This window comes from Electrophorus electricus, chromosome 14, assembly GCF_013358815.1.
Source record: "Electrophorus electricus isolate fEleEle1 chromosome 14, fEleEle1.pri, whole genome shotgun sequence".
NCBI classification, from domain to species: domain Eukaryota; kingdom Metazoa; phylum Chordata; class Actinopteri; order Gymnotiformes; family Gymnotidae; genus Electrophorus; species Electrophorus electricus.
Window position 1 is genome coordinate 5,185,001 of NC_049548.1, and position 14,676 is coordinate 5,199,676.

General features: G+C 45.6%; 2 protein-coding genes across 3 annotated transcripts in view; one reads left to right on the plus strand and one right to left on the minus strand.

Annotated features, from left to right (window-relative positions):
• The window catches only part of gfra1b (gdnf family receptor alpha 1b), a 19,441-nt gene extending 13,263 nt beyond the window's left edge, over window positions 1-6,178 (plus strand). Inside the window, exons 4-9 of one of the 2 annotated variants that reach the window (XM_027029902.2) lie at window positions 222-573; window positions 717-826; window positions 1,715-1,849; window positions 3,378-3,577; window positions 4,723-4,767; window positions 4,961-6,167. In XM_027029902.2, the coding sequence (XP_026885703.1) occupies window positions 222-573; window positions 717-826; window positions 1,715-1,849; window positions 3,378-3,577; window positions 4,723-4,767; window positions 4,961-5,104 (986 nt within the window). In that variant the 3' untranslated portion in view covers window positions 5,105-6,167. Of the gene's footprint in view, window positions 1-221; window positions 574-716; window positions 827-1,714; window positions 1,850-3,377; window positions 3,578-4,722; window positions 4,768-4,960 lie in introns of both variants that reach the window. The other variant, XM_027029903.2, reaches the window with a different exon arrangement.
• Window positions 6,179-10,521: 4,343 nt separating this feature from the next.
• Window positions 10,522-14,676, minus strand: part of atrnl1b (attractin-like 1b) — a 77,123-nt gene continuing 72,968 nt past the window's right edge. The window contains exon 29 of the mRNA XM_027024846.2: window positions 10,522-12,913. Coding sequence (XP_026880647.2) covers window positions 12,789-12,913 — 125 coding nt within the window. The 3' untranslated portion in view covers window positions 10,522-12,788. The remainder of the gene's footprint in view (window positions 12,914-14,676) is intronic.

The window sequence follows — 14,676 nt, forward strand, 5'->3', positions numbered from 1 at the left end:
TTATTTATCTGCTCGCATAAGCCTCAATGACTGAAAGTAACACAGGATGCAAAGTTAGAGGACAGTGTAGTGAGTCATGAAAGGTTGCCAGAAAGCCATTTTCTACACAACTGTTCTTTGACATTTGCTGAGACACAGATACAAGCACGAGTAAGCTCAGGCATGACTGCTCCGCGCCCCTCACTGGCTAAAGTTCTCCCTCCGCCGGCTGTGTGCTGCAGGTGAAGCAGCCTTCACCAAGGACAACAACTGCCTGAGTGCGGCCAAGGCGTGCAACCTGAACGACACGTGCAAGAAGTACCGCTCGGCCTATATTGGCCCGTGCACCAACCGCGTCTCCACCACTGAGGTGTGCAACAAGCGCAAATGCCACAAGGCGCTGCGCCAGTTCTTCGACAAGGTGCCTGCCAAGCACAGCTACGGCATGCTCTTCTGCTCATGCCCTGCCGGCGACCCCTCGGCCTGCTCCGAACGCCGCCGCCAGACCATCGTGCCTGCGTGCTCATACGACGACAAAGAGAAGCCCAACTGCTTGGCCCTGCAAGCAGCCTGCAAGACCAACTACATCTGCAGGTAGGGCTGGGTGCAGGGTCGTGTGGGGGGATGGAGGTGTTGGACGGAATGGCTCATTTGCGTTCTGAAATGCCCAGAGAATTTAAGTGCTTTGGGAAGGCCCTTTTTTTTTTTTCATCCTTACTTCTGCGTGTGCCACTCAGATCTCGCCTGGCCGACTTCTTCACCAACTGCCAGCCTGAGGCACGCTCCGTATCTGGCTGTCTGAAAGAGAGCTATGCCGATTGCCTGCTGGCTTACTCCGGCCTTATAGGTGAGTGAAGTTCAAAGGGGAACCGTGTTGGTAAATACAGTTTTAGCAGCACAGGTTTTGGTACAGCTGTGTGAACTGTTAACTCCACTGCTATCTTCTCAATGCCAAACGAATCCGATTGCTCAAGACAGAACGGAGGAAGCCTACCTTCACGAAACACCTACACAGATGCAGCTACTCTTAGCACGGACATGAAGATGTATCCAAAAAGGCCCCCACAAACCTTGTTGATATAAGCACAGAGGCTTCTGTGCACACTATGCACAAAAGGACTGTGTGAAGTGGAATATAGGCAGAGTAAGCACAGTGGTGTGGAAGAAAATAGGCCATCTGTGCTTTACATTTTCCTTTAGCTCTGCAGACTCTGGTGCATAGTTAATTCTGCACCTCGCGTTCCCTGGCCTTATGGAGCTAGTTATGATTCATTGCATGCACACTGTAATTAAATAGGCTGTTGAGCTACGTATCATAAGGGATTCGGGTTTTATAACTGATATAAGTAATGATATCCATCTATTTCACCTCCTGGTGGATTCACCAAATGATCGGATGCTTGAGTAGGGTTTAGGTGTTGTGGTGAGTTTTGGCCTAGTCATTGAAATTAAAAATAAACATCTTGTCTACTGGAACTCCCAGTCAAATGGGTAACACATTAAGAAATATGCGAAGAAATGACTGAAGAGCACATTCTGAGGTTACAAAAATTCATTTTGTGTACACATTCAGGAAATTTTAAAAATAAAAGGTCTATGTTATTTTGGTTAATCAAAAGACCTTTAGGCAGACATTTCAAGCAACCAAAATGAGCACTACTGGAACAAGTGTTTCATAGAGAAGCAGAAGAAGCTGAGCGGACTGTTTTGTTTCCTGTTGCGTTTGGTGTGACAGGCACCGTGATGACCCCAAACTACCTGCGCGCGCCAGGCCTCAGTGTCGCCCCCTGGTGTGACTGCAGCAGCAGTGGCAACGGCAAGCCTGAGTGTGACAAATTCCTGGAGCTGTTCACCAACAACCGCTGCCTCCGTGAGTCCGCCCCCTCTCATTAATTCCTCATGCGCGCGGCCTCCTACAGGTCCGTTCCTGGTTGATTGACGGCTCGCTCTGTGTCTAGCGGCAGCGTCGTCGGTAGTGCCACATGGGCTATGATTGACAGGGCCTGTATAAGATGAAGTGCAGTTTGGAATGTAGACTTATTGCTTCCTAGTGAGTGAGTATTATTTCCACCGATGGGTGAGCAGACAGCAGGGAGACAGAGAAATCACACTAAAGTGGGGACACTGGTGGAGACTCTGACATGAAAAGGCAATAAAATGTTATTCGGGTGTCTGATCTTAGATGAACAGGAAACAGGCATTTATTTGGACTGGGTGTTCCAAAAACATGCATTTAGACAGACAGGATGCAGAGGATTGGACATAAAGGAGATGAGAACGAGTATCTTCCTTTATGATATACTGGCCTTGTGGGAGCAGCTACAGAGGTCTGTCACGCCAGAAAGCAACCATGTTATGGCATAACCATAAATAATATCACAACTTAACTATCAACACTCTCTCTTTAGAGATAAAATCTAAAATGAAGATGACAGCATAAATACTCTCAAACAAGTAGAAATTCGCACAAAACCGATACGGCTCATCCACATCACATAATTAAACTATGTCTCCACAGTGCACCTGGAATGAAACCATTCATTCCACTTAGAAGATTATTGGCTGTGCCAAGGGACGATGTGGTAGCAGGCAGCCCAGGCTCCGCCCCCAGATCAGTCCAGGGAAACGTGGTAGCAGGCAGCCCAGGCTCTGCCCCCAGATCAGTCCAGGGAAACGTGTTAGCAGGCAGCCCAGGCTCCGCCCCCAGATCAGTCCAGGGAAACGTGGTAGCACGCAGTCCAGGCTCCGCACCCAGATCAGTCCAGGGAAACGTGGAAGCAGGCAGCCCAGACTCCGCACCCAGATCAGTCCAGGGAAACGTGGAAGCAGGCAGCCCAGGTTCCGCCGCCAGATCAGTCCAGGGAAACGTGGTAGCAGGCAGCCCAGGCTCCGCCCCCAGATCAGGCAGCACTATCGGTGTAAAAAGCTCCTGAACTGCAGAGCAACTCAACATGGCAAGAAGGACCTGGCTCTCAGAGGTCAGAGAACGCTCCTGCTGTGCTGACCACAAACGTCTCGCACGCCTCACGTGTCCTTTATCCTCCTACATGGATAAATAAAAACGGAAGGAAAGAGAAGGGTGTCCTTTCAAGGTGGTTTAAAGAATACAGTAGTTTTAAAAGAGGCATTTCCCTTATAATGGTCCCCACGTTTATCATCTACGGATTGAACAACACTCCCGAGGCCTGGATGTTTGAATAGTAAAGCTCCAGCCTGGAGATTCTTTAGAGTGTGGATCCTTATCGGCTTATCAGCTCTGGCACTGAATGGACTGGACCAAACCTATTAATATTAACCCAACACAAAACAAACAGAGATGAATGTAATTCCTGCTTCAGCACACCCTGCGTGGGCTGCATTTTAACCTTTGCCGGTGGGTACGTCTGCTCCTCATATAGGAAACGCAATCCAGGCTTTTGGTAACGGCACAGATGTTGGGGTGTGGCAGCCCCAGCCTCCCATGTCTCCGACTCAACCCCAGCCTAACACCCCGCACAGAGGACGGGACAGGGCGTCTAATGCACTGGATGACCCCGTCCTCTCCAACGCCCTGGACACCAACGACGACCCCATCTACAGCTTCTGTGGAAGCCTGCAGGTAGGAGGGACGTGGCAGTCAGTTCACAAACTGCGAGTAACTGGTTTGCAGATACACTTACGTGTAATTCCCTTCACTCTCCAGCTTGGAGTCACTGGGAGACAATGGCTCACTTTTGACTGATGGGTGTGGGTTGTGACAGTGGGAACACACACACACTACTACGCACGCACACAACCCCTCCAGCTTGAAATCAGATACATCAGAGTTGTCATGTTACGCCTAATTAGTTATCGCACCCTTAAGGAGCAACGATACCCCCATAATATTATTCCCCCCACCAGCAGCTCTCTGATGCCCCTGAGATCACCATACCTGCCCCCTGCCCCCAGTCTGTCTCCTATGACTGGACCAAGCCTGGTGAGCAGCGTGAGACAGAGCTGAGAAGCACACGCTTTAATTCCAGTTGTTTCTTTGTGGCCTACTGCTCTATAAAGACTTTCCAGAGACAGATCTCTGTGTATGTATGCTTATACACTTTATTCTCGTCCAAATGTGCAGACCTTTACAGTCCAATCCGATTGCATTAGATATACTCCCATACCTTTACAACACATCATATTAATTTAATAGTGATAATATGATTTATTAGTGGGCACAGTTTCTTCAGCAGGATAGACCTCCTAGGAGGTCATTAATCATTCTTTCCTACAATCCTATTCCCCAGAATTAGTTCCATTCTCTCTATTATACTCGCTAAACTCCCCCCCCCTCTCTCTCTCTCTCTGGAATCACTTTATCATGCCACCAATCCCAGCACCCTGTGAGGATGAAGGGGAATAGCACAGCAAACTTTCATAAACCAGGCATAATAATGCACGGGTCCGTCATTTGCATTAATACAGGCCCTGCTGCAGAAACACCTCACACACTCCGCAGATCGATTTGTGAATGGTAGGCCCAGCCAGAGTTTACTGCACTAGTGTATACGTGGTACTTGTAGTGCTTATCATGATAAAGGTTTTGCTCCCTCTGGTAAGAGCAGATCGTTGCCTTGCTGGACAAGCTGCTGTGGACTGAAAGGCAACCTGTCACCGTAGCCAGACTACAGAGGGGAGGCAAACGTGGCTCCCGACTCTCCTGGGTCTCGGTGGAAATGAATATTTCATGCAGCTTCATTTGCGCTCTCTCCTCTTTCCCTCCAGGCACAGAAACTAAAGACAAACGCCACGTCAGATGTTCTGTGTGTGGTAAGGACGGCTCATTACGCGACGTCTCTTATCAACAGTTCTTTTTCCAGTTGAATCACACAAAATGTAATATTCATTGTAATACCCACTTATTTACCAGAGACGGAAAAATATTAAAATACCAAACCCACCTAATCGGATTAGAAAACAGCAGCACTTCAGCTCCTTTTGCCTTATTTTTGCCTCGACCCAGGACCCTCCTCTGGCCAACCCCAGCAGCTTCAACGCCATCGCAGGGGGCTCGGGCCGCACGGACGTCCCCGGGGAGGTCCACGGGCTGCTGCTGGGGGTCCTCTGCGCTCTGCGGCTCCTGCCTCCCGGGGCGCCACTGCTGTAGCGACCCGAGAGGCCGCGGACAACCCCTGCCCCATACCCACCGCTCCGCCGTGTTCCTCACCGTCCTGCAAGCCACGCTGTGCGAGGTGTGACGTCTACGTGTGCTAAAGCCGCTTTCCCTTTATGACTGATGGGGGATCAGGGGTGAGGGAGATGGAGTTACTGAAATGGAAGTGGAAGGACGTTACCTGGAGGAGCTTTTCATCCAAAGTTCCCAGTATTGCGTAAGGATGGCTTTCCACTTTATCCTTCAGACGGACTATTGAAAAGAAGTTACGGAAGAAACCGTGTTCGCAAAACGTGTTGGGATGCCCCTCCACTGAGTACTTTCCAGCTATTGGGAACAGGCACCACCATTTTCATTTCCGTATTTGGTGGTATCAGAGAAGCGCTCATAAACTCATGTGTTCATCCGTCCTTACTGGAATCAGAGTCCCACCACTCAGAAAAGCTCCTGCCAACTAATGTAGTTCACTGGCTCTTTGAAGAGGAGCAGGCATCACCCGCCCTGGCTGGCTCAAGCATGGCCTGACACACACACACACACACACACACACACACACACACACACCTCTGGGTAAAAAGGCGAGCACCCAGCACAAGAAAGACAGACAGACAGACAAGCCTTCTGAAACCTGCAGAGCTCTCTTACCATTACGGACTCTCTCAAAAATCATTACGTGATACTCAAGGGTCATTTTCTTATAGTGGATTGTTTAGCACCACTTTTTTGAGGAGGGGTGAAATCCATTATGGCTAATTACCTGTAAAATTCCATCCTTTGTTTATGATGCTTACTTTAATCACAAATTTAGTACATCTACGCCATATCACCACTGCTGCGTGAGATATATTGTTTCAACAGTGTACATGAGTGTTGAACTGCAGAAAAGCATACAAAAGGTTGATCAATCTAGTGTACTCATATGTAAAATGTGTTGTAGAATAAGTGAATATGGTTTCTCTCTTATATAAGGTGCTCTAAAGGCATTTCGGCATTGTTGTGGTAACTCACTGTTAAAAAAAAATGAATAAACGTTTAAAGGGGCTATAAGCAATGCAAAGAGACTGAAAATACACTGAATAAGTCAAAGGAACTCATTCAATCTTTTTTTTTAAAAATACTTAAAACTATGTTTTTCTATTTAATACATTCTGATGTGACGGGTATTCAAACTACAAAGTTGCTCCAACTTAAATGATTAGAAACTAAAACTAAAGAAGACAACCTGTATGTATAGTGTGCAGCTACCCTACTTTTAGTAGACATAAACATTTCTCATATAATGGACTACAACTGTCCATCTGCTTGGCTTGGCGAGCAAGGCGTGAAGCCATCAGAGCATTGATTTAAGGGAACTATTCTACGAGTCGTTTCTGCATAGTGATTTCATTTCAGGGCAGAAGGGGAGGGAGTGCTGATCAAATGTGGTATACCCTGACAGTCTATGCAGTATTTTCAGAACATTACATTTTACAACATTTAGGTTGACACTTAAATGGGGGATCATAAAACGCTGTGTTGCCGTGGCGTCCTATCAGATTGACGGATGACTCAAATCGTACCTCCTCTATGGCACTTTTAAAAAACATAAATAATAATAATAAATTTAAAAAAAAAGCTTAAATTTGCAAAAAGCTTGTTTAGGTGGTGGCAATGTTTGCGTATGCTAATAACATAAAACGGATCACCACGGATGGTAAAAAAGCCCCGAGAAGAGGCTCATGACATTTGCATGATTACGGCAACGCAGCATCGCAAACATCCGCGAGCGTCGAGCAGGTGCATTTTGGCAGCCGTGCAGCAATCCTCACCTTCAGGGAAGGACACAGCACTGCTGACACTGACCTTTCAGGCCAGAGAAAACAAACATAGATTGAGTTTTCCAGCGCTAGATCCTCTACGCCTTAGGGCTCTGTTACCCGAGCCGTCCACCTGCGCCGTGGAGGACTGTTTCCTATCTCAGTGTCTCTGTTCCTGCAATGCTCATCAGGCTGGATTTCCTTGGACTCCTAGCAGGCAGGATTAGGTGATAATAGGGCCACGGAGTGATTGTCAGTCAGATCACATGGGTTTGCTCCACCAGGGACATCACACAAGGACAATGCCCTGTCCTCATCACATACCTGGAATGCCAGAATTTAGTGCGGTCCTTTCAATTTTAACTAAATGTCAGGCACTAAACATTACATATTGATTGTGCACGTGACCAAAAGCAGCAGTTAAGGCTTTACTGAAAGATGCGCACAAACAGCTTTTTTTTTTTTTTTAATGAAAAACGTATTTATGCTAAACTCATATGGCAGGATCGGGGGAAAGAGACAGTAGGAGGCAAGATTTAATATGATCTTAGAAGTCTATTGTGAGGAGTTCAAATGCTTGACTGTAATTACACAGCTTCACAGATATGCATCAAGCACATTATGAGCTGCGAAATCCAATGAAAAGCCAAATGATACGGTAGCAAATAAATGAATAATGTTATGAGCAGGGTGTCTGGTCTGTCTCAGATAACCGTTCAATAAGAAAGCAACACTGATTAAAAAGAAATGCATTCCTTTGTACATGTATATCATAGCAACAGCATAAATGTTGGAGCTGAATGAGACAGTGACCCACCCCAAAATAATGACTTCCTCCATATAAAGGAAAAGAGCCAAGGAGAAGAGACAATGTAATCAGAGTGTACCGTCTGCTCAGAGAGAGGAAATTATATCTAATTACTTCACCTCTGACCTTGGTGCCTCACAATATCACCTTCTCCCTGAGAAAGCGTTTCTAACCCCTGCCTCAACACTCACCTTTAACATTTCACAAAAAAAGTGCCACTTCCAGCATCATTACCCTGCTCTTTTTCTTCTCTTCCTTTTGTCGTACTGTGTGTGGTAAATGTCAGGGTGTGTAGCTGAGATGGGAGAAGGCCAGAGAGGCTGCATGGAGGAAATTTCCTTAAAAGCTGGCGACAGGTGTAGGTAATAAGCCTGGATAATGATTTGACTGACCGATAACGTTGACAGCGTGCGACCTCGCTCCTTCAAACTCGAACTGAAAGGTGCGACGCGGCTTGCCACTCTCTCCACGGAGAGATGCTTCAGCAGAAGACCCACGGAGAGTGTGCTTGGCACAAACGGAGAAAAACAAAATTACTTGGAAGGCAAAGAAACAAAAGGGAATGGGAGACAGTGTTTATATGAGTCACAGAAAGCCTTTTTATGTGTGATAAGAGCAGCTACAGCCACTTCATGAGAATGGCTACAGAAGATCAGACGACAATTATAGAACACTCACAGCTAAGGGACCAGGAGAGGGATGTGAGTGCAATAATGGAGAAAAATGCAACACATATGGCATGACACTTCTGCAATTGTTCTGACTTTAGCTATGAATAAATTCACAAGCTCCATCTAAACCTTTGAAACTCTACAATTGGAGGCATAGATTTGTCAAATGGATGCATCTAAAAGGCAGCTCACAAGTGACTCACAAAAATCTCCATCTCAGACATCAACAGGCATGATTTTAAACAGGGGAGACGGGCTAGTCGAAGCTACCCGCGCTTCTCCAGAAGGAACAGGAGCTCCAGCATCAAGCAATCCATTGCTCCAAAAAGCCACGAGTCTACAGAAAGGACCGGGGGTCCTGGCAGGAGGCAGGGGCCCACAGATCTGGGACCAGACGCAAGTCACCGCACAGCCGAAAGTGACAGGGGACAGTGTGCTAGTATAGAGGTGAGGAACGACCGGGCCGGAGAGCTGGGGAGTGCCACGGCTTCAGCCGCACGGTCTCCATGCTCATCACGGGGCTCTTTAATACAGGACAAGCAAAGCCTTTGTGATCACAGCAGCTCTGTCTATGGAATTGTCTACCAGCAAAAATGACCAACTGGATGAAGGAAATGTCAGCATGGGAACGAGAGCGCCAGCAGGGCAGCCGTCTGTCTGGCAGGGTCAGATCTTGAGTCCAGAGAGTAGGGCTTAACTCAAAAGCCCCCCCCCAATAGAAGTTCAACTGAAAAGCCCCAGAGTTAAGTTGCAGAAAACAAAGCGGAACGAAGGTCAAGCTAAGAATGTGTGCAGAAAGGACACTCCAGAGAAAAGCATCTAAACCCGGGGAAGGGGAACATGATTATGAAGAACTTTTCTGTAACTGACTTAAAATATAGCTTGCCAGTGCTCCCAGGTAAAATACAGTTCAACAAGATGATGGCATTTCACATGGATTCCCTACAGGGTGCTTTGAATAAAAGTACTCCAGCTTACAATGCCTTCTACATAATTATTCATTGCCCTACAATACCTTTTCTCAGATAATTCACCGATTTGCTTTACAAATGGACAAATAGCCATTTCCTTTTGAAAAAGGTTGATAGTTGCACTTACTAGTGGGAGTGGAACAGATATTCATGTCGTTGTGCAGCACAGGCATCATAAAGATGAACGATACATCTGTGTCATCACTCAATCTCTGTGGCTTCCTCTGTATTACCAGGAAGCCACACACTCATTAATATCTCTTAATGTTAGCTGCAGACACCTTGATTTACAGTCTGCTCCTCCTGCCCAGCGAAAGCAATAAAGAACATGGGGCATCCCTCACCCCACACGGTTGCCCTGAACATACACTTCCCATGAGTTATACTACCTCTGCTGACAAATTCATCCTCATGGAAATGCTATTCCCCCCAACCCCACCATCCCCTTCCAGCGAGGGTGTGTGTGTGTGTGTGTGTGTGTGTGTATGTGAGAAAGAGAGAGAGAGAAAGAGAGAAAATATACAACCCTCGTCATTGTCTTAATGTGTAAATTAATAGAAGCATGCAATCCAATCGTGCATTAACATACCTTGTAAAAAATAATCTCAAGGTGTAAAGTTCAAGTTCAAACTCCAGTGTCCAGACAGTAAAATAATTATATCACGGTAAATGGTCACAGCTGATTCCTGAGGCAGCAGGACAATGCAAGTGTAGCTAGCTGGCCTTGCAAATTAAAGCCTTCGAAACAGTAGAATGTTCCAGAAATCCTGTCATTCTCCGGTGACAGCCAGCACGCGTCCTTACACGCATCCTCTTTCTTATACACACACGCAGATCTGCATTGAGTTATTCACACTACTCCCCAGAGTGTGTTTACAGACATTAGTCAGTGGTGACAGCTCGTTTAGTCTGTCACTCTGGGCCATAGGCATACCTGAGCAGAATGACTGAGGAGCAGCTAGTGACACACTCTCACCACACTTTCAAAAAAAAAACAAAACACAAATAAAACCCAAAAAAACACTCCATCTCCATTATCCTACCACATTCCACTCTTCGTTCCCCATCCCCCAACCTTATGCAAACCCTTTAGACTCAAACTAGATGGAGACACCTAAGAAAACACTTTAATGTTAACAGAGCTTAAAAAAACCATTGGCCCTACAAATATTCAAGTATTTTATTTTTCTGTCCATCTTTAAAATACATTGTAGATTAATGATATGTACTGAAGAATGAATGCTTCTTTTCATTTTCTATGATGTTACAGTGAGCAATTCCTGCATAATAAGACCATATACTGGTACTAGTGCACACAACTACTCTCATTCACAGGTGCTTTTCAAACAAAACAGAATCAAAATGTAATTCATATCTAAATGTGACTTGCAAATAGTAACTACAAAAGCCCAGAGAAGTCTGATAGAACCAGCTGCAGCAAACTGCAACTGTACACATTAAGAAAAAAAGGGTCTCTGAAGCGAGCTACAAGTCTCCAATGACTAAGCAATTACAACTGAGGTATTACACAGGAATCTGTTATCAAAACAAAACAAAACAACATTTATTTCGTTTTCACAAACATTGTAAAAGACATGGTTTATCTTCATCAGCATCATCACCTTGGGTATTATACAGAGGATGGGCCCTACATAAATGTGCCCTTTTAATATATTTTTACCAGCAAATAAAAGAATAACAAAAAACAATAATAAATGAGAACATTAAAATAGATAGATGTAGAAGAAGCGATTCACATTCGACCCACATGTTCAGATCCTTGCAACACTAACGCATGAGGGGAAGAGTGCTGTACGCCATCCTGGCCATAAAGCAGTTCAGTCAGCCTCCCTCCGATCCCCGCCACATTCTGGCCTTCACACAGCTTTGGGCGGGCTGTCTCATGCCTGGTATCAAAGGGTGCTTGCTGCATGAGCAGGAGGTTCAGTGCTGTGCAGACACCGGGGAGAGGGAGAACGGCGCCCTCATCCAAAGGCCATCTTCTCCATTCACAATATGTGAAACTTAAGAGTCCAAAAAGCCATTACATACCATTATGAACTTTTACGGCAAAGTTATTAAACAACTCAACTCTCATCTGAAACAGTACCAGGCCATTCCAGAAAAGTAAAACAAAGAAAAAGAAATTATATATACCAGTAACAACAGAAGCTTTTCTAGTTTCCTAATCCTAGTGTTATATAACAAGAGTACTATACAGCAAACACAACGAGTTCCTGCCTTACATACCTTTCTAATATTTTCCAGTTTCATCATTTAGGGTTCACCAGCTCATTGGAATTGGTTTTGTGACCAATTTTTGACATCTAATTTTCCAGTTCTTGGAGTTTCCTGCATAGCCCTCTTTACCAGAGTTTAATGCTCCATAGCTACTTCTGGCACAGTAGGAATGGCTGTACTCTCCACACCATTCTCTTGTACCAAACTGTATAAAGAATCTTTTTGTGACAACTTGCAAACCGTTTTAAAGCACTGAGTGTGCAATTCATGCAAAAGCTCTGCCAGAATAGCTGACAAATGAAACTTGAAAACTTAGCTAGCAAATAACTTTTTTTTTTAATTGAACGAAGTGTTTTGTTTCTTCGAAATCTTAGAAGACCAGCAGTAGAACATCATTAGCTTACACAAACCTAATAGCTTTGCTGTGCTAGGTATGGCAGACTTTCTCTTTGTTGGATTTTAAATAAAAGGTCCCTAAGAGTATAAATGCATTTCAATGTGATTAAAAAGCTCTTTAGCAAACACAGACTGTCTACTTGGCAAGCAAACAAGTGAATTTTAGACCAATATACAATATCATCAATAGTCCATAATTTAACATGTATTATACACTTCCTCTGCTCCGATGCCCCAGTATGGGGACAAATTTGTTCATGGATAAAGTACAAAGCAGGTCAGCAGCATGTCAGAACCTGGCTGGTTTCTGAGGCTGCGAATGGGAGCTGTCAGCCGGCCAGGCCCTCCGGCTGACCGCAGTTCAACAAAGCTCGAGAGCTGGTGGTGGTTACCATGCAGCTAGACAGGGTCTGCTGAGTGCAGTCAAGAAGTCACGGAAGAAGCTAAAATGAGCGCAGATGGGGCTCAGGGGCTGGTGACGATGGAAAGAACTTCAGGCTTAGATGAAGGAAGCCTGCAGCGAACATGCAGACGAGAGCAGTCAGACATCAGTGAAGGGCAGAGGTAGCATGGGGAGAAAAGGTGAGGCTCAGGTGCTGACAGGGGCGAGGAGTGTGGGACCCAGTGTGACGGTGTGGATGTGTCGGGGAGGGGGTGGAGCACTCTGCCACCTAATTCAACCCCATGGCTAGGGGCCTCTCTGTGGAAGCGTGGCCTGTAATGGTGGAGAAGAGCAGGACGCTCCAGTGGAGGAGAGCCCTGGCAACGAGGGCAGCCGCCAAGGCCTCATTCTCCTCACACACATGTACCCTGGTGAGTCATGGGCAGAGCTTTGCGGTTTTTCATGCCCTGACTCTTCTCTTTGAAGTCCAGGGGCTTCTGCTGGGAGGTGTCAATCAGCGCACTGGCGATGGCAATGCCTGCAAATCACACATACACAAACAAAAACAAACACACACACACACACACACACACACACACAAACAACCACAAAAGACATGGTTATATAGATGCATGGTGGCCAGCAAAGTCTCAAACAAATACAAATGCACACATTCAACAGGATGATGAATTTATCAACACCATTCGGAAGCAAAGCGCAGATCACTTTCATCTTCAGATGTCAGGCTGCAGCTGTCTTAATCCATAATTGGATAATATTGTGGATGGAAGTTCAAACTGTTCTCATTTTAAGAGATGGATTTTTAAGAGAAAGATTCCTCTGTGTGAAAGACAAAAAATAGCCGAAATCATCAAAGGAGAACAGACAAACAGCTCCAACAAGAATTCTCTCTCTCTCTCTCACAGATCTGCAAAACGGATCTCTCTTTTTCTTGAGACAGACTCAGTGCCTGCCGTGCTCTGCCGTGCTGTCTTGTTCCATGCCAGAATTCTGTCTGAGGGGGCTGTGGCAAAACCCGGGGCTCAAGCCTTTTTCCACAGTGCCATCTCACCCATCTTCCCCCGAAACAAGAGAGGTGCTCATGTTCCACAGACCTGGCTCAGCTCCCTCCCAGCTTTCAGCTGCACAATTATCAGAGGGGAGCAATTCATTCCTTCAGGAAAGGAGCGCCCAAAGGAACTGAATTTAGTTATGTCAAGGCAAAGCAGCGTCCGCTCCAAGCAAACAGGATTTACATCCACGCGAGCCTACTCGACTCGCAGACAGCCACCCCGGCCTGCTCCGATTTATGAGTCGTCCCACCTGGACTAAAGCAAGGAGGTTTGTCAACAGCACAGTTTGCCAAGAGGCACTGAATACACACACTCATGTTGTCAGCCATAACAGCTAATAATACAGCCAGTCAGTTCAGTGTGCACCCAAAATCCGAGACGACTGGCATGGCTGGGCAGTTGGGATGCAGCCCAGTTCTCTAAGTTTTGTACTGCTACCATAATTTAATGCTGATTGTTGAAGTGTTTAGGGAAACAAAACCCCTGCATCACTGAACTGGTGTTCATACTTGCCGCTTGCATGATTCTTGCTTTTCATCACCCCAGAGAAAGGTAAATGGCCCTGTGCCTGGGATTTGCATAAGTGCTGTCAGACCCACCATGTTTGGTGCAGTCAGAACTTGAGCCTATGCAACTACTGGATACAAATAATGAGGATGTAGCCCAAGTCACTCATGAGTTTCAATTAATGCTAATGCTTCGTTTAATTTGCAAGGGTTTTTAAATCCCATTTAAACGTACCATTAGTAGACATGACCTTTCACACTGAATTGGGGGGTGGGGGTATACAGCTAATGTCTATGTAAAGCACTTGCACACTGTCACTTTCTTGTGAAGTCTGCACAGAGACTATCTGCACGCTGCTGTGACCGGGGCAGTCAGCCGGCAGTACGTGTCCATTTCTTCACAGCCACAGTTGTCATCCTGTGAACAGGACTTCAGCATTACTGGGATGACTTCACATGCTGCTGACACAGAGGCACCATGTTACCCAAGGTTTTGGAAGCACCAAACTTTTCAAAATTCCTTTAACAAATAAGCTTATTTTCTTTGCCGGTTTTCTTTTTAAGTAACAAGAAGATTTATTTTGAGAAAAGCATTTGTGACCTGAACTTAAAAGCAATTATACATTATTAAATATCATAAAATGTATGATATATAATACTTTATGATGTATAATACCCACGTTTTATAGTTTCTTCATGTAAACAGCTATTACTGAAGAACA